The 25,927-nt window shown below is 32.5% G+C and overlaps 6 protein-coding genes across 6 annotated transcripts; 4 read left to right on the top strand and 2 right to left on the bottom strand.

The window, feature by feature from the left end:
* Nucleotides 1-294: 294 nt before the first annotated feature.
* PKNH_1400600 (conserved Plasmodium protein, unknown function) lies at nucleotides 295-4,333 on the top strand (the record flags this gene model as incomplete). The annotated part of the gene is made up of 2 exons (XM_039113618.1): nucleotides 295-366; nucleotides 572-4,333. The coding sequence occupies 2 exons, from the start codon at nucleotides 295-297 to the stop codon at nucleotides 4,331-4,333; spliced, it is 3,834 nt and encodes a 1,277-aa protein (XP_038969991.1).
* Nucleotides 4,334-6,271: 1,938 nt separating this feature from the next.
* On the bottom strand, nucleotides 6,272-7,444 carry PKNH_1400500 (hypothetical protein, conserved in P.knowlesi; the record flags this gene model as incomplete). Its single annotated transcript, XM_039113617.1, has 2 exons — nucleotides 6,272-7,162; nucleotides 7,376-7,444. The coding sequence occupies 2 exons, from the start codon at nucleotides 7,442-7,444 to the stop codon at nucleotides 6,272-6,274; spliced, it is 960 nt and encodes a 319-aa protein (XP_038969990.1).
* A 3,540-nt stretch (nucleotides 7,445-10,984) lies between these two features.
* On the top strand, nucleotides 10,985-12,846 carry PKNH_1400400 (KIR protein; the record flags this gene model as incomplete). Its single annotated transcript, XM_039113616.1, has 4 exons — nucleotides 10,985-10,996; nucleotides 11,113-11,821; nucleotides 11,997-12,286; nucleotides 12,478-12,846. The coding sequence occupies 4 exons, from the start codon at nucleotides 10,985-10,987 to the stop codon at nucleotides 12,844-12,846; spliced, it is 1,380 nt and encodes a 459-aa protein (XP_038969989.1).
* A 1,722-nt stretch (nucleotides 12,847-14,568) lies between these two features.
* Nucleotides 14,569-16,013, top strand: PKNH_1400300 (Plasmodium exported protein, unknown function; the record flags this gene model as incomplete). Its single annotated transcript, XM_039113615.1, has 2 exons — nucleotides 14,569-14,646; nucleotides 14,925-16,013. The coding sequence occupies 2 exons, from the start codon at nucleotides 14,569-14,571 to the stop codon at nucleotides 16,011-16,013; spliced, it is 1,167 nt and encodes a 388-aa protein (XP_038969988.1).
* A 3,662-nt stretch (nucleotides 16,014-19,675) lies between these two features.
* On the top strand, nucleotides 19,676-21,935 carry PKNH_1400200 (Plasmodium exported protein (PHIST), unknown function; the record flags this gene model as incomplete). The annotated part of the gene is made up of 2 exons (XM_039113614.1): nucleotides 19,676-19,867; nucleotides 20,529-21,935. The coding sequence occupies 2 exons, from the start codon at nucleotides 19,676-19,678 to the stop codon at nucleotides 21,933-21,935; spliced, it is 1,599 nt and encodes a 532-aa protein (XP_038969987.1).
* Nucleotides 21,936-23,136: 1,201 nt separating this feature from the next.
* Nucleotides 23,137-25,719, bottom strand: PKNH_1400100 (SICAvar, type I (fragment); the record flags this gene model as incomplete). Its single annotated transcript, XM_039113613.1, has 3 exons — nucleotides 23,137-23,568; nucleotides 23,834-24,496; nucleotides 25,072-25,719. Coding segments are annotated over 3 exons (1,743 nt in total), but the record flags the coding sequence as incomplete, so codon positions are not given.
* Nucleotides 25,720-25,927: the final 208 nt, after the last annotated feature.

The following is a 25,927-nucleotide window of genomic DNA, read 5'->3' as shown; positions in this document are numbered from 1 at the left end:
GCATTGTACACGTGAAAAAAAAAAAAAAGAAAAATAGGGGGAGAGGGCGGTTCTGCAGAATAGTGTTTACGCCGATGAAAATATGGACCTTTTTCAAAGGAAACTTTTGAATATTCCATAAATATGAAGTCTATGAAACATGGGGGAGTGTCCAAATACTATTTAAAAAAGTACTTATTAAATATGTTACTACATTAGTTCAAAACAACAGCGATAGATACTTATAAAAAGGATGACTACGTGAACAAATCGCACATATACTAAAAAAAAAAGAATAATAAGGGAGGGGCAAATATGTCCCATTTGCTTTTTTCCAAGTTTTTCCTATGTACACTATTATTATGTGTAGTACTAAATCTTTATGAGGTAAGAATAAAAATGAGGGAGAGGCGTATATAGAAGATTGTACATATATACATATACATATACGTAAATATATGTATATATATATGTATATATTCTGTCTGTGCACTTTCTACATATATAGGCATCATTTCGTTCATGCCTAAAATGGGTATATTTGCCTATATACTATAAAAACTGTTTACTATTTCCTACCTTTTTTCTGTAGAGTACCTCTTCCCCTATATGTTCCGACCATAGAATAAATCAAGATGTTTTGACAAACAAATGTGGACAAACTTGGAAGGAACGTATATCGTCTCCTTCGCAGAATAAGAACCTATCCTATTCCACAAAAGTTGAACAACAGAACGGTGTTCTGCAATACGGTACTCAGAGGTATGGCGGCCCAAAGTACATTTATGAGCAAAATTCTGTAAAAGGTACGCTGGCCCCCAATGGAGATGTTAACAGAGTTGTGTCGAATGAATTGGACAACCTTACCAAATTACGGAATATATACTCGTACAGTGGGAACAGTATAAAAGAAGATGTCAGAACAAATAACGTCGAGGAAAATAAACCACCAGAACAACCAGAACAACCACAACAACGGTCAACAGCATCACCATCGTCAAAACCTCCAAAACAAGCAGTAGGATCACCACCACAACTACTACAACAACCACCACAACAAGCAGTACGATCACCACCACAAAAACAAGCAGCACAACGGTCAACAACACCAGCAGCACCCCCTGTGGACACATCAAAGGGAGGAGAAAATCCAGTACCTTCCATATTGAATGAACTAAAAGAAACATTATTAATAAGGCCACAAGTAATTGAAACCAAGTTAAAAAACTTAGAACAAGTTCTGTTAGATAAAAAATTAATAACAGAATCCAAATTAAATGAAGTGAAAAAAGTCTTATCAGATAGTGAACTAATAGGAAAAACAAAAAAAAAAAGGAATGTTTGGAAAGTGTTGAAGGAAAATTTTCTAAGCAATCCATCTATAAGAGAATTAATGTTAAAGGAATTAGAGGACATTTTACTAGGAAATGAATTAAACACTGAATACATTTTAAAGATATTGAATAAAAATAAGTTTAGTAATAGATTAGCGTATTTGCCTCTATTAAATATATTTGGAAGATTTATAATATCGAAAAAATTAATGGAAGAATCAAAATTAAAAGAATTAAAAGGAGTTTTGTTAAGTGACAAACCCATAACCGAACCTCAATTACATGAATTAAAAGTGTTGCTTGTGGATATATTATATAATATTTCTTACACCAATAATAATGTAAAATCACAGAAAACAGATGATCATGATGATCACAAGGTTCGCGGGGTTCCTCGTGAAATAGATGCGTATTATTTTTCACAACGTTTTGATTCGACAATCCATGTGGATGAGCGGTACCCGGATCATCACTTCTTGCAAAATGTACATTCCTTTAAAAATCGTAACGAATTGCACAGAACAGAATCGTTCAACGGAGATCCTTTTGTTAGAAGGGCCAATTTGAAAAGGAGAGAAAATTTATCTCTGGCGGAAGATCGTTCGCGCAGGAACAGAAGGAAAGATTCCATCTATAGAAAAAATATATCGCAAAAATCGGATTTGATAAAAAAGAATGAACTTTTAAAAAAAAAATTTCTGAGTCAAGCTGATTTGGTACGGACAAATATATTGAAAAGGGACAATACTATTTTTCTGCCCCAATATAACGGCCCAATAGATGATAATCCATCTATAGACAGAAGGGAAATATTACAAAGAAATGAGTTAATAAAGAAAATCCCCATAAAATTGGAAATCACACCAAAAGACCAATTACCAGAAAAGGATGTAGCAGAAAAGGTACATGTAAACATCGCTCCAAAAGACCAATTACCAAAAAAGGATGGGCTAGAAAAGGTACATGTAAACATCCATCCAAAAGATCCATTACCAAAAAAGGATGTGGCAGAAAAGGTGCATGTAAACATCCCTCCAAAAGATCCATTACCAAAAAAAGATGTGGCAGAAAAGGTACATGTAAACATACCTTTAAAAGATCCATTACCAAAAAAGGATGTAGCAGAAAAGGTACATGTAAACATTCCCCCAAAAGATCCATTACCAAAAAAGGATGTAGCAGAAAAGGTGCATGTAAACATTCCCCCAAAAGATCCATTACCAAAAAAGGATGTAGCAGAAAAGGTACATGTAAACATCCCTCCAAAAGATCCATTACCAAAAAAGGATGTAGCAGAAAAGGTACATGTAAACATCGCTCCAAAAGATCCATTACCAAAAAAGGATGTGGCAGAAAAGGTACATGTAAACATCGCTCCAAAAGATCCATTACCAAAAAAAGATGTAGCAGAAAAGGTACATGTAAACATCGCTCCAAAAGATCCATTACCAAAAAAGGATGTGGCAGAAAAGGTACATGTAAACATCGCTCCAAAAGATCCATTACCAAAAAAAGATGTGGCAGAAAAGGTGCATGTAAACATCCCTCCAAAAGATCCATTACCAAAAAAAGATGTGGCAGAAAAGGTATATGTAAACATACCTTTAAAAGATCCATTACCAAAAAAGGATGTAGCAGAAAAGGTACATGTAAACATCGCTCCAAAAGATCCATTACCAAAAAAGGATGTGGCAGAAAAGGTACATGTAAACATCGCTCCAAAAGATCCATTACCAAAAAAAGATGTGGCAGAAAAGGTGCATGTAAACATCGCTCCAAAAGATCCATTACCAAAAAAAGATGTAGCAGAAAAGGTGCATGTAAACATTCCCCCAAAAGATCCATTACCAAAAAAGGATGTAGCAGATAAAGGGGACAAAAACAAAATAGAACAAATCACAAAAAAAAAACAATGGACTATAGAAATACATATGAGTGAAAAAAGGAAAAGTGATGAAATAATAACGAATATAAAAAAAGAAAAAAAAACCACTATTATAAGCACACATATGTGTGAGAAAACTAAAAAAGGTGAACTCATGGACGACATCCTTGCTTCTAAAAATGAAGATGAAAGAATAGGAAAAGAAAAAGTTGCAAGCAGGAAAAAGTTCATTGTAGATGTTCATTTACAGAAAAAAGAGAAAAAAGGGAAACCAGTAATAAAGAAAAAAAAATGGATGATTAAAGCAATTATGAAAAATATTGTCCCAAAGAAGGAGTTGGAAGTATTAGAAGAATTACCTGGGTCCCGTGTAATTGATGTTAATGTGAAAGATCCTTTATGTCCACAAACACAAGAGGCTATTTTTGAAAGTATTCTTGCGAATCCTTTAACGAAACCTAGTAAAAGAAAAAGAAGAATTCGACTTTTACGAAAATTGGCTATTTATGGAATAGTACCAACCCTTGCTATAGGAGCTATAATAGGATTTACAATAGGATACATTCACGTAGCGCCCATAGATGTTGTATTAGATTCTGCAGCTTTAGGTGTTAGAACAACTGTAAGTAACGTTGCACAGAGTGTACCTGAAATGGCAGCTACAACTGGGAAATGTGCAATGGAGGCAGCAGGTGCAGCAGTGGGGGCAGCAGCGGGTGCAGCAACAGGTGCAACAGCGGGTGCAGCAAGTACAATGTCGTCGTGGGTAAGTTCATTTTTGAGTGTGCTTTCAACTACTGCACTTAATGCTGCGACATGCGCATTGAATAGTACAGTAACTGCGGCAGGGGTCGTTGTTGAATCCACATTTGAGGGTGCTGCTGTAGCTTCTTCATACGGTACATTATACGGTGTATTGCAAGGATTATTCCCATCATTCATAGCTGTTGGAATTCTAGTCCTTATTTATATTTTATTCTTATACCTAGATGAAAGAGGCAAGATGGAATGGTTTCATAGATATAGAAAAAAGTTTATAAAAAAATTAAAGAGAAAATATAATGATTTTAAGATGTCCAGGCAAAGGAGAAGGAGAAAGTGGTTTAGGAAATTTCTATCTGAAATGGATAAATAAATAACGTGCAAAATGTATATCCTAACTTCTGCTGTTTCCGTAAAAATATTAATGTAATAGGTTATGATATATTTAACATTTATTTATTGTTTATTTATTTATTTTTTATTTTTTTATAATTTCTCACATTTGTTATTTTGCATTGTTTTGTAAAAAGAATATATAGCCACATAATAATAATTTGATTTCCTCTTATTAATATTATATATTTGTTATTAATAAGTACACGTGTCATATATTAGCTTATCATTCTCCTTTTTTTTTAGTGACAATATTTATATAACATATATATATTTGCGCAAAACATCATTTTCCTTTTAGTCGCAAATATATGTGTAACAATTTAAAAACATTTTTTTTCAGTTAAATAGCGCACACACAGTGCTAACTACATTGAATAAATTATTTTCTCCCTGTGTATTATATGTAGTTGCATTTGTTTTCATTGTTTTCGTTTCCATTTTCGTCGTCCTTTGCTTTTTCGAAAAATTTTCCTTGTCAATATATAATTTTAAGTAGTTTTATTGCTAATAAGCGTAAACTTTAATGATCTCTATAATTAAATTGATTTAAATTAATTTAAATGAATTTAAATTCATTTAAATTTTATTTTAATATCCAATAACTATTCACACGTTGGAATATACTCAGGTGTGCTCTTGAATTAGTAAACAATGTGTAAAAGACACATTTTGGAATTGCCAATTATGTGGCCCCATGGAAAAATATGAAAACGGGGGAATAGCATCTGTGTGGTTATTATTTATAGAAATTAAGGGAGGTGTACATTATAAGCACTCATTCCGGCGAATATTGGAATGCAACCATGCTTACGTAATATGCTTTTTATGTTGATGTATATCGCAACGCTTTCGAGAATGAACCCCTACCTTGTGCGAGCATATTATATAGTATGGGAAAATACGAATATGTAATGGAAAAATTGAAAGGAAATGTCTTTATATATTTTTTTTACCTTCTATGCAAAGCCTTTAAATTTTATTCCTTTTTTTTTTTTTTTTGTTTCGTGAGCAATCTTATTTTTGCGCAAATGTTTTTAATTGAATAAATTCATATGGTCAAAGAATTTCTTTTCTTTCAGTGTTCTATTGTCTATAATACCTTTTTTTTTTTTTTTTTTCTTTGACAGCAATTTTTTTCTTTGTGACAAATTTATTATTAAATCACGATATATATTTTTTTCCTTTTACAGCAATTCTTTTTTTTTTTTTGACAAATTTATTATTAGGGCATCATTTTTTTTTTTCCTTTTTCCTTTTTTTCCTTTTTATATTTTCTTTAAAAAAAAAAAAAAAGAAGAAAAAAAAAAGGATTCTTTTTTCCACCTTTATTTTTTATTTTGTTTGCAAAAAAATTTTTTTTTTTTTTTGGGGTGAAAGGACACCTTTCTGTTTATAGAAAAAAAAAAAAAAAAATTCTTCTTTTTTTTTTTTAAGAACATTATTATTTTTTTTCCTTCTTTCCTTTTTGTTTGCGCCATTTGTGCGATAAGTTGAAAAATAGGCCGCGCTTTCACAGTGGGGTGATGGATTTCTTGCGAACACACCAAATGGAGGTGGGCATCGCATGCTGTACGTCGATAGTTTCTTAACAAATTGGGGGTTAATTCGGGTTGTGTGTAATATCCGGAAAAAATCAAACTAATTTAACTTGACATGAATAAATATATAAAATAAAAGTAGAGACATAACGAAGTGGAAAAAAAAAAAAAATTTATGTATGAAAAAAGGAAGGAAGAATATTTATACCACAAGGAGCAGGGAATGACATAATTCGGGAAATATGAAAGAAAAAAAAAAAAAAAGAAAAAAATGGAAGGACACGCCTATATAAATGTATATTTTCCTTTACACCATTATGAGGAAGTTCTAATTAACATTTCCTTTAGGAATGTCGTACAAGATATTCTTAATTTGTTCATTCGTCGTCCTTATTCCTCATGGCACTTAATTTTTTTATATATTTTCTGGAGCGTCCCATTTTGTTCAATTTGCGTATGTAGTAAAATAACAGAAGGCCATATCCACTGAATACCACAGCTGCGGCCAGAGTGAGCAGTATAAAAGATATAACAAAGAGTACGGAAAGGGAAAATGACGCGCTGGACGAAGCTAAAATGGCAAATGGGAACGTTTTGGTGAGGAATTCCATTTTTAGAAGGGATGTTAAAATTAACAGGGAAACTATTCCAAGCACACCAAGAGGAGCAAACACTCTGTACTTGCTGAAAAAACGAGATAATTTTCCTGTCCCCTTTAATTTTCTAATGGAATATTTGTGTTTTTCTTCCTCCTCAATGTCCAAATAACGTTTCATTTCGGATTCGAACTTGGCATCGATTTTGTCCAAGAAGTTGCATATAAATGATATACCTTTGTGTATTTTAGCTTTCGTAGTATTTCCCCTGTGGAAATTGTTAGAATTGTTATAATATTTATGTTCTTCTGTGGGATATTCATCGAACATGGGTAAATGTACTCCTGTTTTGGCCTTTGCCTTTGTCTGTCCATGTCCATTATTTTTGTACATTACATGGTAGAAATCTTCGCCGGAATTGTAGTTATGTTTGTCGACGTATCCACCTTTTTGTGAGTAAGTGTCTGTGGTTATAGTATCTTCATAATCACCATGAACATCTCTCCTTTCGGGAAAGAGACTTTCCATGGAACGGTCAAATAGACTTTCCATGGAATTGTCATAATTGGTTAATTTGTCAGCGTTCCCATTCTTATCAAATTTGGTCTTCTGCACTTTGGTAAATAGACTTTCCATGGACGTGCTATCAGCTAATGTGCTTAGTGCACTCACCTAAAAAAAAAAAAACAAAAAACATCATAAAGGCATAACAATAGAAAATGAAAAAATATGTAAGAAAAGAAAAGAAAAGGGAAAAAGGGGGAAGGGGCGAACGGTTCCCTTACCCCCCTTCCCCCTTTTCCTTTTTTACGCTTCCCCTATGGATCATAGCGATGAATGATAGCAAATACTCAAAATTTTAAATTTTCCCAGTTCATATCTTACATAGTTGCCGGAACATTGCCAGGAGTATACAACAAAGATGAATAGAGGAAGTTTGCTAAGAGATATCATTTTTGTTGTTTGTTGTTGTTGTTCTTCTTCTTTTTTCTTTTAATTCTTTTCTTTCCTTTTATTCCTTCTTTTTTTATCGTAATAAAGTTCGGAAAATATGATATATTCTTTTTTTTTTTATATTTGTGTAGATTATACAATTATTTCATTTCTTCTTCTTTTTTCTTTTAATTTTTTTCTATTCTGCTCTTATCGTAATAAGGAATATACGTTCATGAAATCCTTTGTGTATATGCAACGTACTGTGTATCGTGTTCTATGGTTTTGTAAATATATCTCAAATGAGGTAATTAAAAATGCGCATAATAGTGTACATATAAAAAAGTGTCATAATACAGAATAATAGGTGAATGTTTTCTATATATATTATATTATTTTTGAAAGAATAAAAAGGGGTCGGTTAGTTATTTCCCAAAAAAGGGTAGTATTTAGGTATTTTTCTACAATATCGCACTCTCCTAATGCAGGAATACATGGGGAAAATATATTATACATATGCAAAATTTCGAACATTATAAGAATGCACCAGCATTTTATTGTTTTAATTTTGGTACAATATAGTAGAAGCAGTAATACACAAAAAAAAAAAAAAAAAAAGGGGGGGGGAATTACAATTTATATATGTGGAAATGATAAAAGTCCCTCTACGTGGTAACAATGCGGGTTTAGAAAAAGTTCTAAGGTGTTAGCGGTTTAGAATTTAGAATAAATATTTGAATATAAAGGACGATAGGATATTGTTGACACATATATATAGAACATTTCCATCATGAAATACAGAACTACAAGGAGAGCATGCAAATAGGAGTTAATAATAATTCATGAACTAATTTATATAAGGAGTATTATTCTACTAAGTATGAATGAGCGCAAAATATGCATGAGCATAACACAAGTACGGGATCTACTGAATATACTCCACTTGTGTAAATAGTGTAACTGCATGATATTCAAATAAAAATTCCTGCACAGTAACGCATATATAGGAAAAATTTAAAAGAACAATAGAACCTCTCCCCCTCCCGCCTTTTTTTTTTTCTCTCTATTCTTTTCATATTTTCCTTTTTCCCCCTTTAAAACCTTCCTTCATTTCTTCATTGATCCTAAATTAGTGACCGCTTGCAGATCACCACACAAAACTTCCCTTTGCTCCATCTTTCCCCATGCCCCTATTCTACGTCAAGTTATTTCCCCCATTGGAGGAATTCCTTTCTCATAATTTCCCTGGCCGAATTAAAATGCATGTCATAATTGCTACTCCTAAAACTAGAAGTTCGCAGTCCTTAATGTCAAAAATCTTACTCCTATGCTCCGAACCCTAAACCAAACCCATAATCCATTTGTGCACATAATTTTTTTTTTAGGGGGGAGGGGGGGGGGAACATTCTTTGGAGAACCTTCTTAATGTAAAGTGTATGTATAATTCGATAAAGTTGTTTGTGCCAACACGTATGTACACATAATTTTTTTTTGGATGTAATTGCCTTAATAGTTGATTTGTTCCTTTTTTTTTCGCACTTTGTGATTATCAGAAGAAGGAGACTATAAGAATAGTTCTTTAAATTGAGGGAGAAAAAAATATTTACACCCCTCACCCCTTTATCTTTTTATATATAATATTATACCAGCTTTAGAAGCGTTCGTTAAAATTTAAGCGGATCGATCACATGTACCGGTTAGTTGTATTATTATATGCGGGAAACCGTTTGATAGCATATTGTTATACACATGCTTCAATAGGCTCCTGTTAGGGCTTATGAATCACCCATAAGCCTTTTCGTTAAAAGGGAATGAAAACAATGGAAACAAGATCAGAATTGTACGTAATTTCAACAAAAGTAAATTAAATTAAAATAACGAAAAAAAAAAAAAAATACCATTTTAATAATTTGAATAATACATGTTGAAGAAAAAAAAAAAAAAAAAGAAAGGATGCAGGATCAGAATTATATGTAACCTTAAAAAAAATGTGCTTATTTAAAAAGAACCAAGAAAGAATGAACAAATGTTCGTACATAATCTTAGAGTAAAAAGGAAAGAAGAAGAAAAAAAAATTTTAAAATAAGAAAAAAAAAAAAAAAAAAAAAAAAGGAAAAAAAAAGAACAGAAACAGCATTATATGGATTCCTAGTAAAAATGTGCTCAAAAAAAAAACCGAGAGGGAAAAAGATAAAAAAGAACAAAATTGAGTGCACAATCTTAGGGTTAAAAGGAAAGCAATGAAAAAATTACATTTAAGTATATATATTTTATTTGCGAACACACACTAATGGAAAAAAAAGAGAGAGAGAGAGACTGGACGGTGTGAATCCGCAATTATGCGAAGAAATTATTAATGGACCTTTTAATGGACTTTTTAGTGCACGCCCAAATATAATGGACGCTTTATATATAAGAATAGAATAACCATATGGTAAGGGCACCGTATTTTACACTGTTGAACTATAGCATTTAATCTGTTGCGAACACACACAAATGGAAAAAAGAAAAAAAAAAGAGTGTCTGGACGGAATGAATCCGCAATTATGCAAAGAAAATTTTAATGGACTTCTTAGTGCACATCCTAATATAATGGACGCTTTATATATAAGAATAGAATAACCATATGGTAAGGGCACCGTATTTTACGCGGTTGAACTAGAGCATTTAATCTGTTGCGAACACACACAAATGGAAAAAAGAAAAAAAAAAGAGTGTCTGGACGGAATGAATCCGCAATTATGCAAAGAAAATTTTAATGGACTTTTTAGTGCACGTCCAAATATAATGGACGCTTTATATATAAGAATAGAATAAGCATATTGTAAGCGCACCGTATTTTACACGGTTGAACTAGAGCATTTAATCTGTTGCGAACACACACAAGTGCAAAAAAAAAAAAAAAAAAAGAGAATCTGGACGGAGTGAATCCGCAATTATGCAAAGAAAATTTTAATGGACCTTTTAATGGACTTTTCAGTGCACGTCCATATATAATGGACGCTTTATATATAAGAATAGAATAATTATATTGTAAGCGCACCGAATGTTCGGCGCTTCTCTGAAGCCCCCCTAAAATATAAGATCCGGAACCTACCACCCCATCGTTCTTTTCCCTTGCGTCTTCGCGCATCCTATGCGTATATTCAATGAATTAATGTTCTTCCACAGAAATATGTCATATATGTGTAATTAACATGTTCCCATACTTTGTGCACCTGTACACTTTACACATATACTTCATACATAAGTAACATCTAAATGACATGTGAGGGAACTTATAATAATAATGCACCTATACACTTTACACATATACTTCATACATAAGTAACATCTAAATGACATGTGAGGGAGCGAGCATATGAATAATATGTAAATTCCAGTAATTCGGGTTTAGGGTAAGTCATATTCTGGAGGAATGCATAAAGAGAAATATGTATCTAAATGAATAAATACAGCAGGGATAGGTATGTATGAATATGTTACATGATTTTTTAACAGAAAAAGAGAACGTGACAAAAGGAAAAAAAAAAAAAAAAAAGGGGGATAATTAAAGAAAAGATGTCAGAAGTGGTAAGTTGAGAAATAAAATATAAAGAGAATTATGCTACATATACAATATATCAAAGGTATGTATGTGTACAACCATGGAAAAGAAACATACTCCCCATATCCACTACTTCCCGTAGGATAAATGTTGGGAAAAATGGAGTGTAAAATCCCGATATAAAGAACTTGAGGATGCAGGGACGAACGGGGGCAGTTGTCATGGTTGCTATGCCTCCAGGAAAAGCGAATTACAGGCTGCAATGCAGGAATATAGGATATCGGACAGTGAAGTTCAGAAAATGATGAATGCCTGGTGTTATGTAAATAGGAAAACCGAAAATGATAGATCTAAGTATTGTAACCTCTTTTATTATTGGCTCGGGAATTTAATTCTGAACACACCGAATAATGATATATCTGTTCTGAAAGTTGCTATGGGAACAATTTACCATAAACTGCAGCAATGGATAAAAATAAACGAATGCACGGAGTGGCCAAAGGTGAAAAAAGAAGAATTCTATAACTTGAAGAGGCAGTACGATTTTAAAGAAGACTATAAGTCACTGGACACAAAAATAGAGACATCGAGTGAACCATGCTTGAAGGAATACAAGAAGTACCTGGAGGGAGTTTCTGCTACCCATATCAGTACGCAGAGTACATGTCAACGTCGGGACAAGCAGAGGGACCCATACTGTACCGCATGGAATGGAATGTGGAATACTCAAGGGAGTTTACAAGGGGAGAAATTGAATGAACTCTCATCAAAAGTAACAAGCAAATTACAGGGATCAGTAACTGGGGAGACCACTCCGCAGGAACGAACAGAATTGTCCAATTCTGCCGAAGGTAATAAATATATATAATCCAAAAATATTTAGTGTACCAGGGAACAGGGGAGTGGATAACGTCTAAAGGGGAAGCATGTACCCCCCCGCGCTCTGGTACACTCAAAAAATCGGAAATGAATATTGCTTTATACATGAGAATCGCCTTTTCTTTATTCCTTTTTTACACTTACTAGGTGATACAAGTGCAGAAGTGCGGGAGGATTCGAATAGTTCCCAAATGGGTGAAGAGTCAGCTGCATCAGGAACAGTAGTAAGAGGGCCAGGGGGACAGGGGGAATTTTTATCCAGGGCTGGTCCTGATCGTGGGGATGGATATAGTGATCACGGAAATACAGTATCTTCCCTTAATGGTACCACTTCCCCGGAAAACAACAACACCACTACCACCATTCCTACCACCACCATTATATCCTCAGTAATTCCTCTTGTAGGACTACCTACAATCGCATTCCTTCTTTACAAGGTACACATAATATTGAATAACACATATTCGTTATAAATATGTAAAGGGGGGGGGGGGGGAAAAATATATTAAATTCTTGTTGGTAGAATACATGTCCAATGTATACAGAATAATCTCAAATATGTACCCCTCCCCCCCAATCTTCCTACCCCTTACATTTATCCTTTTCTTTCCTCCCCCTCTAAATTCAGTACACTTCCATATTTTCCCCTAAAAATAATTCCACTAACAGGGGGAGAAGGTTTGACCAACCAGATTTAAACACATTTATGGATAGTTCAACAGAGAACTCAACATTACAGTCAACATTATACTCAACATACGACTCAACACGGAGTTCGTCCTACAACTCGACATACGATTCAACGAATTTTTCGGGGGGCAACATAACGGACAGTGCAACAGAGCATTCAGGAGAATACTCAACAACTGTTTCAGGACCTGAATCAACGTACGAGTACAGAGATGGGAATTCTACTATATATAACAGACAACCCAGAAAAGTAAGAACAAAAGGAAATACGCAGGGAAGAAAGAATATAGGTTATCATCGTATGTAACTCCCACAGGGAAGTGGAAAAAAAGGAAGATGCAGGAGTTGTTTGCTCACTCTTTTCTTTTTCTTTTTTTTTTTTTTTTTTTTGTTTGCTTCGTCTTCAAGGATATCACCACACTTTGCACATTCCGTACTCCCCTAGGGGGAATCGCGTAGCAAACCCTGACCATTAACATAACCTATGGTATCCAAAAAAATTCCGTACTCACAGCATGTTCTGAAGCCTCTCACATTATAAACATGTGCAGAAATTTTGTTCAATATTTTCGTTTTGCACGTACATGTGCGAGTATACACCTCTACGCACATGTACATTTGTCTGTTTTAGTCTTTATGAATTAATTTTTGTATTCCTACTAGGTTTTCTTCAATTATTACTTTTTTTTTTTTTCTTTCCTTTTTTTTTTTTCCTTTTTTTTTTTTTTTTTTTTTTAATTTTCCTTCATTTGTTTTTTCTAAAAATTATGCGTCGTAATTTCGCTTCGCGCGTACATGCAAAAATCCGTTCCAGTTCGCGGAACAGCAACAGATGTGCCGTATTGTTTGCACTTTTCTGCTGCGCGGGGTGCGTGGTTTGCGCGATACGCGTTGTACAATCGACATAAAACTGTGCATACACTTTTTTACGGAGTTATCATTTTAACTGGTTTACATTTAACTGGTTCACATTTAACTGGTTCCCATTTAACTGGTTCACATTTAACTGGTTCACATTTAATTGTCTTCACATTTAACTAGTTCGCACTTAATTGTGTTCGCACATTTTATGCAATTTTTCATTTAAGACTGTGCAATACATTTTTTTACAGAGTTATCATTTTAACTGGTTTACATTTAACGGGTTTACATTTAACTGGTTCATATTTAACTGGTTCATATTTAACTGGTTCACATTTAAAACTGTGTTTGCACATTTAATGTAGTTTTTACGATGTCTTACATATGTTTGTGAGTTTATACCGAAACAAAAAGTACAAACAAAAAATATATAACAGGAAAAAAAAATAATAAAAGAAGTTCAAAAAAAATAAAAAGTAAAAAGAATATCTCACCTTATTATATGTGCATATGACACACAAAAAAAAAAAAAAAAGGACAAAAAGGGGGTATGAAACCAATATTTCTTCTTATCACATATTTACTCCAGTCCTGAACCCTAAACCCTGAACCCTGAACCCTGAACCCTAAACCCAAAACCCTAAAACTTAAACCCTGAACCCTTACTTCTTCCCTTTCTTACTATTCTTCATTTATTCTCTTTTCTCCTTTTTTTAGTCCCTTCCTTTGTTCTAATGCTTTTTTTCTATCCTCCACTTCTTTCCTTTCCTTTTTATTCCTTTTCCTTTCTTTCCTTTATTTACTTCTTTTTCGTTCAAAGTTTTATTCTACAATGAAAGTGTTACACTGTGGCTCAAAAAAAATAATTTCGGGGTTAATCTACATAGTTGTGTTTTAACAGAAGAATATAAATATCTACATAGAACTGTTGTGTTCGTATATTCTAAATATGCATTCTATGATCTCAATATGTAATTATACGTGCAAATTACGTGCCCAGAAATTACTGGCGACGATCATGTTTTTTTTTTTTAATTAACATTTTTTATATTAAAAAAAAAAAACATGAAAACTAACTTTTTAATCTCTTGAGAAGGATGACTGCATGCAGAATAGGATAAATCTAAATAGGATATGGACGTTGCAATGAATTTGCTTTCATTTCGTAATGAGGAAAAGTGGGGGCGCCGGGTGGCAGCTAGCAAATGCATACCGTATAAGAATGCTCTCCTTTCACCAGTATTCGGTTAACTATAATCCCTTCTTTCGTTCTTTCTTTCCTTTCCTTTTCTTTCCTTTCTTTCTTTCCTTTTTTTTTTTTTTTTTTTTTTTTCCTTTCTTTCTTTCCTTTTTTTTTTTTTTTTTTTTTTTTCCTTTCCTTCCTTTTTTTTTTTTTTTTTTTTTTCCTTTCCTTCCTTTTTTTTTTTTTTTTTTTTTCTTTCCTTTCCTTCCTTTTTTTTTTTTTTTTTTCTTTCCTTTCCTCTCATTTCATTCCCTTCTCATACCATTCCCTTCCCTTTTTAGCACCAGGATGATTTTTCAAGACAGGGTGTGAATGCTCCATTACAAGTAGATAATAATGTTGGTAGAAATTTAGCAAGCAAAGAAGAAGCAACTCCATCAGGACAAAATAAAACAACTAAAACATTATTAGGCAAAAAAGAAGAAAGAAAAGAAGAAAAGAAGGAAGAAAAGAAAGAAGGAAAGAAGGAAGAAAAGAAAGAAGGAAAGAAAGAAGGAAAGAAAGAAGGAAAGAAGGAAGGAAAGAAGGAAGAAAAGAAAGAAGGTAAGAAGGAAGGAAAGAAGGAAGGAAAGAAGGAAGAAAAGAAAGAAGAAAAGAAAGAAGGAAAGAAGGAAGAAAAGAAGGAAGAAAAGAAAGAAGAAAAGAAAGAAGGAAAGAAGGAAGAAAAGAAGGAAGGAAAGAAAGAAGAAGTAAAAGAAGAAAAGAAAGAAGAAAAGAAAGAAGAAAAGAAAGAAGGAAAGAAGGAAGAAAAGAAAGAAGAAAAGAAAGAAGAAAAGAAAGAAGGAAAGAAGGAAGAAAAGAAGGAAGAAAAGAAGGAAGAAAAGAAGAAAGAAAAGAAGGAAGAAAAGAAGGAAGAAAAAAAAGAAGAAAAAAAAGAAGAAAAGAAAACATTATTTGGAAAAAAGGGAAAAAAAGAAGAAGTGAAGGAAGGAACTAAGGAGGGATCTGACGCGGGTAATGGAGCCCAGAATACTGAGGGGGATAAGGAGGATTCCGATGGGACTTCCAGTGAAGACGCCAAAAAGCGAAAACCAACATGGAATGATCTTTCAATTGAGGAAATGCGCAAACAACTGGCACAAGAGGAAACCCGTAACCATAAGAAAAAACTTACTCCTGAACAAAAAGAAGCGTTGGACAAGAAATATGAGTGCCTTCTGAAAAAGTTATTAGATCGGGAGGCTGAAAAGCGAAGGAATAGCGAAAAAGGTGCTCAGAAACCAGGACAAAAAAAAGTCCAAGAGAAAAAAGATTCTAATGAAAAAGGTGCTCAGAAACCAGGACAAAAAAAAGTCCAAGAGAAAAAAGATTCTAATGAAAAAGGTGCTCAGAAACCTTCTGAACAAGAAGACGAGGAAGAAGAAGATTAATGGTCCAAGTTTCAGTGTTCAGGGTTCAAGTTGTACCCAAAAAAATTTGAACGTCTGATATGCGAAACCTTAACAAGGTCGGGAAGGAAAAAATTCAACCTTTATCTCATACGAAATAAAAAAAATTTCCCATTCCAAAAAATTAAATCATGAATTTCTCTTTTTTTTTGTGTGTGTATGTAATTTTTTAGCATGAATATCATCACATTTATGTAATTGTTTTAGTAACATCTTATAATAATTATTGTATAGACATGGTTCTTATGATTATATGGAACGATTATATATTTTTTTTTTTACACAAAAAATATTATGAACACAATGTACATTTTTTTTTTTTTCCCCCATTATTTGCTTTTTTTTTTTTTTTTTTTTTTTTTTTATAAAGTTCTAATTATATGAAAATTTTTATCGTTCTTCCACACTTTTTTTTCGCGGAAATCGTAATATAGTGTCCGCGCTGGGGGGCGCGGACGCTCGCGCGCGGATGTCCCATACATTTTTTTTACGAGAACAAGATATAACACCTATTAGGGGCAACTTTTCGCAAAGATGGAAACGGAATACAAATTTTAAGAGAAAAAGGAAAAAAACAAAAATGTGCCTACCTGAATGGATGAGGAAGTGCATGTGTAAGATTTCGTATTTAGGTTGGGGGATTTAATAGTTAACAGTGTATATGTGTAAGATTTTGCATTTAGGTTTGCGGGATATAATATTTTACGGTGTATATGTGTAAGATTTCGCATTTTCACGTTGCGGGATTTATAATATTTTACGGTGTATGTGTGTAAGATTTCGCATTTTTAGGTTGCGGGATTTAATATTTTACGGTGTATATGTGTAAGATTTCGCATTTTCACGTTGCGGGATTTAATATTTTTACGGTGTGTATGTGTAAGATTTCGTATTTTTAGGTTGTGGGATATAATATTTTACGGTGAATATGTGTAAGATTTCGCATTTTTAGGTTGCGAGATTTATAATATTTTTACGGTGTATATGTGTAAGATTTCGCATTTAGGTTGTGGGATTTATAATATTTTTTCGGTGTATATGTGTAAGATTTCGTATTTAGGTTGCGTGATTTAATATTTTTACGGTGTACATGTGTAAGATTTCGTATTTAGGTTGCGGGATATAATATTTTTTTGGCGGTGTATATGTGTAAGATTTCGCATTTTTAGGTTGCGGGATTTATAATATTTTACGGTGTATATGTGTAAGATTTCGTATTTAGGTTGCGGAATATAAATTTTTACGGTGTATATGTGTAAGATTTCGTATTTAGGTTGCGTGATTTAATATTTTTACGGTGTACATGTGTAAGATTTCGTATTTAGGTTGCGGGATTTAATATTTTACGGTGTATATGTGTAAGATTTCGTATCTAGGTTGCGGGATTTACTGTTTTACGGTGTGTATATGTAATATTTCGCATTTAGGTTGCGAGATTTATAATATTTTACGGTGTATATGTGTAGGATTTCGTATTTTTAGGTTGCGGGATTTAATATTTTTTCGGTGTATATGTGTAAGATTTCGTATTTAGGTTGCGGGATTTAATACATTACGGTGTACATGTGTAAGATTTCGTATTTAGGTTGCGGAATATAAATTTTTACGGTGTATATGTGTAAGATTTCGTATTTAGGTTGCGTGATTTAATATTTTTACGGTGTATATGTGTAAGATTTCGTATTTAGGTCGTGGGATTTATAATATTTTACGGTGTATATGTGTAAGATTTCGCATTTAGGTTGTGGGATTTATAATATTTTTTCGGTGTATATGTGTAAGATTTCGTATTTAGGTTGCGTGATTTAATATTTTTACGGTGTATATGTGTATAAGACTTCGCATTTTTAGGTTGCGGGATTTAATATTTTTTCGGCGTATGTGTGTAAAATTTCGTATTTTTAGAATTACGACTTTTGTTTTAGGAACAACAATATGACTTGGTTTTTTAGGTGCCTTAGGGGAAGAAGGTAGCTTTTTTCTTTATAGGTTGAATGGGAAGGAAAGAAGGTTTCTTAAAGGGGGACGGAAGGAAGAAGCACCGTTTTTTGAATAAAAGCATAGAGGAAGAAAGTGGGGGAAAAAAGAAGAAGGAAAGAAGAACGAAATAAAGAAGGAAAAAAAAGAACACATACACAGACAGAGAGGAGGTATATAAAACATCACACTTCAAAAAAGAAAATTCAAATTTTGATGATTGCATACATACATACATATATATATATATATATATACTACGAATAATTCATAAATATGGCGGAAAGGTTTTCAAAGGTGTTCGCAGAATGGATGCAAAATCAGGGCAGAAGTACCGGTCAAACTAGTCATGACACCGCCTATGTAAGTAATAATAATTTTTCCAAAATGGAAAAATTAAATGTTCCGATTAAATATGGAAATATTATATATGTGTACATGCTACATATACATATATATATACATATATACATATACATATATACATATATATAAATATATACATATATATATACATATTCACATATACATATATACATATATATAAATATATACATATATATATACATATTCACATATACATATCTACATATACATAAATGTATATGTATATTGATGTTCATTATACAGGAATGGGGAGGTGGGGTGAGGTGGAAAGAAAATAACATAATTAACCTTTCCTAGAATTTTCATTCCATGAAATTACAACGGTGGGTAAACGCTCTTTAATTAGCCTTATGTACATAAGCACGAACGTGTATCTCCCGGGGAATTTTCATTCCATGAAATTACAACGGTGGGTAAACGCTCCAAAAATTTTGATCCATTTATACAACAATAAGCCCTCTTTAAGGCTGATCCATTAATAAACAGTTTTGAATTATTAAATACATGAAATACTACATATTACATAAAGTAGAACCATCCCCTAATCCCTGAAAACTTATACAAATTACATACTGAACAAAAAAATGCACTTGATCACATGAATTAAATTACGACAACATTCCCTCTTTCTCTTTTTCTTCTATATATATTTTTTCCTTTTTTTTTCTTTCTCTTTTCCTTTTTCTATTCCTTTCGTTCGTTTCTCTTTTCTTTTCCCCTTTCCCTTTCCTTTTCTTTTTCTTTCCCTTTCCCCTTAAACCTTCCTTCTTTTCCCCTTTCCTTCTTTCCCCTTTCCTTCTTTCCCCTTTCCTTTTCTTTTTATTCCCCTCCTTCCCTTTCCTTCTTATTCCTTTCCCTTTTATTCTTCTTTTTTTTTTTTGTATAATTTACAATAAAATTCTTCTTTCTATTTTTTTTTCTTTCTTGGTTCATTCACATATTACAAAGAATATTATATGTTTAAAAGAGAGAATAAAAAAAAAATAATAATAATAAAAAAGAAAGGGGCCGACATAATATAATTCTTTAGGTATTATTTCTCCTTCCATACTCTATTATTTCTTCATTTTAAAAAACATTGTACCTTTTTTTTTTAAAATTGACTTCCGGACTCGAATATATTATTTCATTTTTTATTCCTTCATATATAATTTTTTTTTTAATTTGTACTGTAATTTTTTGTTCTCTATTTTATTACGGAATAAATTTTTTTTTTTTTTTTTTTCCTCATACCTTCCTATAATTTTATTAAATAAAAAAACAGAAATTAATAAACCAACATGGCACATACAAATGAAATAATCATCAACGGCGCATCATCAAGGTCGATGCAATCCCAATGTGGTAGTTGCCAAATTGTAGGAACTAAACAGGAAAGAAAAATGGACGAAAAAAAAAGTACACAACGATCGTCCTTTTTCACTAAAAAAACTGCTATGTTGTTTTTTGTTCTTGCTTGCATCTTCTTAAAGGTGAGTCATTATACACAAAATGAAAGATAAAGAACATTCATATAAATGATAACGGGATGTGGACGTTAGAAGTATTCTATACACCGTTAAGGTCTACATATAATGCCCCTTTACATTTCTCCAATAACCATTCCTACTTAACTTCAAATATCTAAACACTGAACCCTACATCCGACTCCTACCAAATCGAACACCTAAACAATAACCCCTACAACCTTATTCTAACACCCCTATAACCTTATTCCTGCACCCCTATAACCTTATTCCTGCACCCCTACAACCTTATTCTAACACCCCTACAACCTTATTCCAACATCCCTAAAACGTTTATTCCAATACCCTTATAACCTTATTCTAATACCCCTACAACCTTATTCTAATATACCTACAACCTTATTATGGCACCCCTAAAACCTTCATTCTAACACCCCTAAAACCTTCATTCCAACACCCTAACAACCTTATTCTAACACTCCCACAACCTTATTCTAACACCCCTAAAACCTTACTCTTATACCCCTTGGAAACTTAAACTATGAACCCGGAACCTCCCCCTTCCCTTTCCTTTCCAAACAACTGATTTTTCCCTTATTCATTCATTTAGTTTATCAACCAATATGATTTCTTTATCTGATGCATTTCATTCCCTTCACCTTTTTAGCACCAGGATGATTTTTCAAGACAGGGTGTGAATGCTCCATTACAAGTAGATAATAATGTTGGTAGAAATTTATCAAGCACGGAATCAGAAGATGAAGCTCCATCAGGACCATATGATTACGAAGTGGGACAGACGGAAGATCCTTCTGAAGGAGGAAGACAAGCTTCTCCCGCTGTAGGGGAAAATACATGGGGAATGGAATATCCTAATGTAAGACAAGACCTTCAAAAATCGGCAGAACAGGAAGCGTCCCTATTCGGAGAGAAGACCAATTATATCACAGATGGTGATTTAGGGAATTATGCTAATTACCTTTTTCTTTATGAAAGTGCATTTAATGATAATAAGAAAAAAAAGAAAGGAAAAAAAGAAATAGAAGAAGAAAAAAAGAAGGAAGAGGCACTTCTGAAGGAAAAGGAAAAAAGTCAGAAGAAATTAAATAACTGGAACCAAAAAGTCTACCGTGGTCCACTCGCTGAATTAGAGAAATATGAGGATGAACAGGAAGAAGAACGTAAAAGATCTTTAAGATATGACAAGGAAGAACGGAAAAGGAAAATGAAAGGAAAGGGAAAAGGGCAGAGTTTATTAGATAAATGGAAGAGTATAGTATATGAAGTTGGAGCCTATAGGGATGAAACAGAGGTAAATAAAAGGAAATGTATGAATGGAGAGTACGAACAAATAGAAGATTGGGAAATAACTAAATTGAAATGGGGAGGATATGATGAAAGAGATTACGCAGAACATATACCAAAAAATAATACAAGGTCCTTAAGATATGACGAGGAAGAACATATATATGATGAGGAAGGAATGCACGAATTGTTACTTGGGGAATTTAAAAAATGGGAAAATTCCGGAACCCATACGATCCCTTCTTCTCACTACGAAGTGTTATGTTTTGAGGATAGATTGAACGATTATGAAATAAATAAAGAATTAAATGAAATGGGAAAAATGCCTAAAAAGTGCGAATTAGTTTCTCTTTACTGGCAATCATTCATGAATGAAAAGAGCAAATATATTAATGCTAACAAACGTTTGTTTAAAAAATTTCTAGAATTAAAAAAAAAACAAAATTTAGAGACTATGGGAAAATATAACAATAAATGGAAAAAATGTAGTAAAATAGTTGGTACTAACTTTAAAGAACAGCGCGAATATGTTAATGATATATTTTATACACATATGACAAAGGAAAATTTGAGCAAAGATGAATTTAAAGAGATTTTGGGCCACGTTAGGGATTCATGGAAAGAGGTGACCCTTAAGGTGACGCAAGAATGTGTAGCTCTTTTGGAAGAACCAATTGTCCCGGATGTCAAAATCCTTGATTATGACCCATATGATGGAATCGCATATTTTAAAGTTTCACGTATCACCGGCCCTCAAGTGAACTCCTAAAGTTTTGATTTATTCGGGAGAAAAAAATAAAATAAAAAAATAATAATATTCTTAAAAAAAAAACATTCTTCTTTTTTTCTGAAGAACACACAATTTTTTTTTTTTTTTTTTCTAATAAAGTTCTAATTATATGAATGTTTTAGCGTTCTTCCACATTTTTTTTTGCGCGGAAATCGTAATATAGTGTTAGCGCGCTGATGTCCCATACATTTTTTTTACGAGAACAATATATAACACCTATTGGGGCAACTTTACACAAGAGTGCAAACAAAAAAAAAAATTTAAGTGAAAAAGAAGAAAAAAAATGAAAGAAAAAAAAAAAAAAAGAGGGAAAGAAAAGGAATGAAAAGGTTTAGGATTCCGAGTTCAAAGTTTCCATGTTTTAAGGTGTAAGAACAACAATATATGGCCTGGTATTTAGATGTATTACGGGAAGATTCTTTTTTTTTTTTTTTTTTTTCAAGAAAAAATATTTTTCGTAAACGGAAAAAAAAAAGAATGTGTGTTCTTAAAAAAAAAAAGAAGAATGTTTTTTTTTTTTTTTTTTTTTCTATAAACAAAAGGTGTCCTTTCACCAGAAAGAAAGCAAAAAAAGGAATAAAAAATTAAGAAATAACATGAATATTCAAACTCCTTATTATGTCTGTATATCAAATAATTAGAAAAGGACATAAAGGGGTATGAAACCAATATTTCTTCTTCCCAAAATAATTTACATTCCAAACATATATATTTTTCCCTTATCACGACACTCAGTCAAAATTATTTGTGTGTGTCTGCCTGTTCTTTTTAATAAAATGATATAAATATAACACATTATCAATGAAGGTTTTCATTCATTTCGCACTCCTCAAAAGAATGTCTTCATTCTCAGAGAGTGAAACATTTAATTTATATCTTTAACCTTAAACAATAAATCCTAAACTGTGAACCCTAAACCCTAAACCGTGAATCCTAAACTGTGAACCCTAAACTGTAAACCCTAAACTGTTAACCCTAAACTGTGAACCCTAAACTGTTAACCCTAAACTGTGAACCCTAAACTGTGAACCCTAAACCCTAAAGCCTAAACCCTTGAAAACCCTAAACCCTAAACCCTTGAAAACCCTAAACCCTAAACCCTTGAAAACCCTAAACCCTAAACCCTAAAACCTAATCCCTAAAACCTAAACCCTAAACTGTGAACCCTAAACACTGAACCTTAAACCATTAACCCGGAACCTAAACTTGGAACACGTTCCATTGGAACATTTTCCATAGGAACTCGTTCCAAAGGAACACCTTCCATAAGAACTTCTTCCTTAGGAACCTGTTCTTCTTCCATAAATTCGGATCCCATGAATTCTTGAACCAAAAGTTCCAGAAAATCCTTCTGATTCAATTGTGTGTCCCCTTTTTGACATTCATCCAACACTTCAAAATGAATTTCAATAATTGTGCGGCGATTCACACCACCAGAACGTTTCGTCCTCGTTGGAACTGAACGAGGTTTTCGTTCCTTCACCAATCGATATTCATGTGGACCTGCTTCTTGCTGCACATGATCGTAGACTTGTTCCTGTACTGATGAACCAGGAATTTCAGTAGGAGATCTTCTGAAACGTGGTCCTCCTTTACCAAGAGGACCAAAATACTACAAAAAAAAAAAAAAAAAAAATATGAGAGGATATTTTTGTTAAGAAGATTGTGAAATATTCTTTTTACACATTTATTTTATTTTATTTTATTTTTTCCTTTTAAGCATTAAAAAATTTTTTTTTCCTTTTAAGCATTAAAAAAATTTTTTTTCCTTTTAACCATTAAAAAAATTTTTTTTTTTTTTAACCATTAAAAAAATTTTTTTTTTTATTTTTTTTATTAATTTTGTCCATTTAAATTTTTTTTTTTTTTTATCTTACCTTCCAAAGGTAATAAGCCATAGCAGAAAGGCCAATGGAGACAGGAGCCAAAGGAAGAAAAGGGGTAAGAAAATCCATAGGAAGAATGGGACAAAGTGTATTCGCTAATGTTTCTTCCATATGTTTTTGGTTTCGGTCATTGTCTTTGAGCATTGGTTCCACATTGGACTTTACTTTGTCAGTGCCAATTAAGCAAGTTCCATAATCTTGGTCAATTTTGCATTCAAAACAAGAAATACCATTAGGACCACTGCTGCATTTAGGTAATACAGTCTCCATAATGTCTTTACTTTGTTCAAAAGCGCGATCTATGCCTTTATCTACACTACAAAGAGGATGTACCTCATATTCTTTCTTCGCTTTGGCCATTACTTTTAATTGTTTTGCATACTCTTTAAGAAATAAACAACCCATCGTTTGTCCAAACGATGGGCCCTTAACAGAGCCATTAACCTGGCCCTTACCGCGGACATAAATGTGTTTTAACCCTGCAGCAAAAAGCAAGCAAGCTGCTTTATTTGTTTGTTTTTCTTTATTGCGTAAAGTATTCCATTTAGCGTCGTTGTCATTGCAATATTTGGCAAAGTTCCCTTTAGTCTGACCTTCCGTCATTTGTTGTAGAAGTTTCGATAATTCATCCTTGGCGTCATCTTTGATTTGGTCCTGATGATAAAGGAAGGAGGGAAGGAGGAGAAAAAAGAATATACATATGTATACATATACATATATATACATATGCATATACATATACATATATACATATATACATATATATACATATAAGTATATATATATACATATATACATATATATACATATAAGTATATATATATACATATATACATACATGTACATATATATACACATATATACATATATACATACACATATATACATACATATATATACATACACATATATACATATATACATACATATATATACATACACATATACATACATACATACATATACATACACATATATACATATATACATACACATATATACATACATATATATACATACACATATACATACATACGTACATATACATACACATATATACATATATACATACACATATATACATACATATATATACATATATACATACACATATATACATACATATATATACATACACATATACATACATACGTGTGTATATACATATGCATACGTATATATATATATATGTATATATAAGTATATATGCACTTGTCTACGCCCCTTACCCAAGATGGTGGTGTTCCGGTTGAGGGTGATTTTCCTTTGATCTTTAGTCGTTGTTGGATTGCACATTGGAGTTCAGTACAAAAAATGTCTTTACTGTTTATTTTGTCTAGTGTTTCGTCCATTTTGCTGGTGTTGGTTTGGGAGTTGATTTGGTCTTCCTTGTTGAGGAGGTCGTTCATTTTCTCCTTTATTTCTTCCTTGCCAATTTTACACCTGGGGAAAGTGCCTTGCCTCGTGCATTCAAAACAAGAATTAGGAGTTGAGCATGAAGTTTTTCCATTCTTAGTGGCATTATTGTGTTCAAAAGCGTATTTTATTGCCTGTTCCAATTTTTCATTATCTAAAGGACATTGATCTGTTGATTTGTTTGTTAATTGATCAGCATAAAGATTAAGTGCTGCGCACATCATAGTTTGTTTAAGTGGTCCATCACCGTTGTTGTCCTTAAGTTTAGAAATATGGTCTAAACCTAAAGCAAAAAGCTTACAAGCTTTTTTCTTAGCAGTTATTTCTCCGTCGGTGTCGCCATTCCTTTTGATGTCGTCCTTGCAGTATTTGGCAAGGTCCTTCTGCTTCCAATTCCCTTCATTCGTAATATGTTCTAAAAGTTTCTTTAATTCCTTATTAATTTCTGATTGTATTTCATCCTAAACATAAAACAAAAGAAGAAAAGAGAGAAAAAAAATATATATGTATATGTATACACATATGTATACACATATGTGTATACATATATATATACATATATACATATGCATATATACATATATACATATGCATATGTATATATATGTGTATATATATGTCCCTTTTTTTTTTTTTTTTTTTTTTTTTTTTTTTTTTTTTTTTTTTTTT

This window comes from Plasmodium knowlesi (assembly GCF_000006355.2).
Source record: "Plasmodium knowlesi strain H genome assembly, chromosome: 14".
Lineage (NCBI taxonomy): Eukaryota > Apicomplexa > Aconoidasida > Haemosporida > Plasmodiidae > Plasmodium > Plasmodium knowlesi.
Note: the sequence above shows the minus strand (reverse complement) of the source record. Positions and strands in the feature narration are given on the sequence as shown.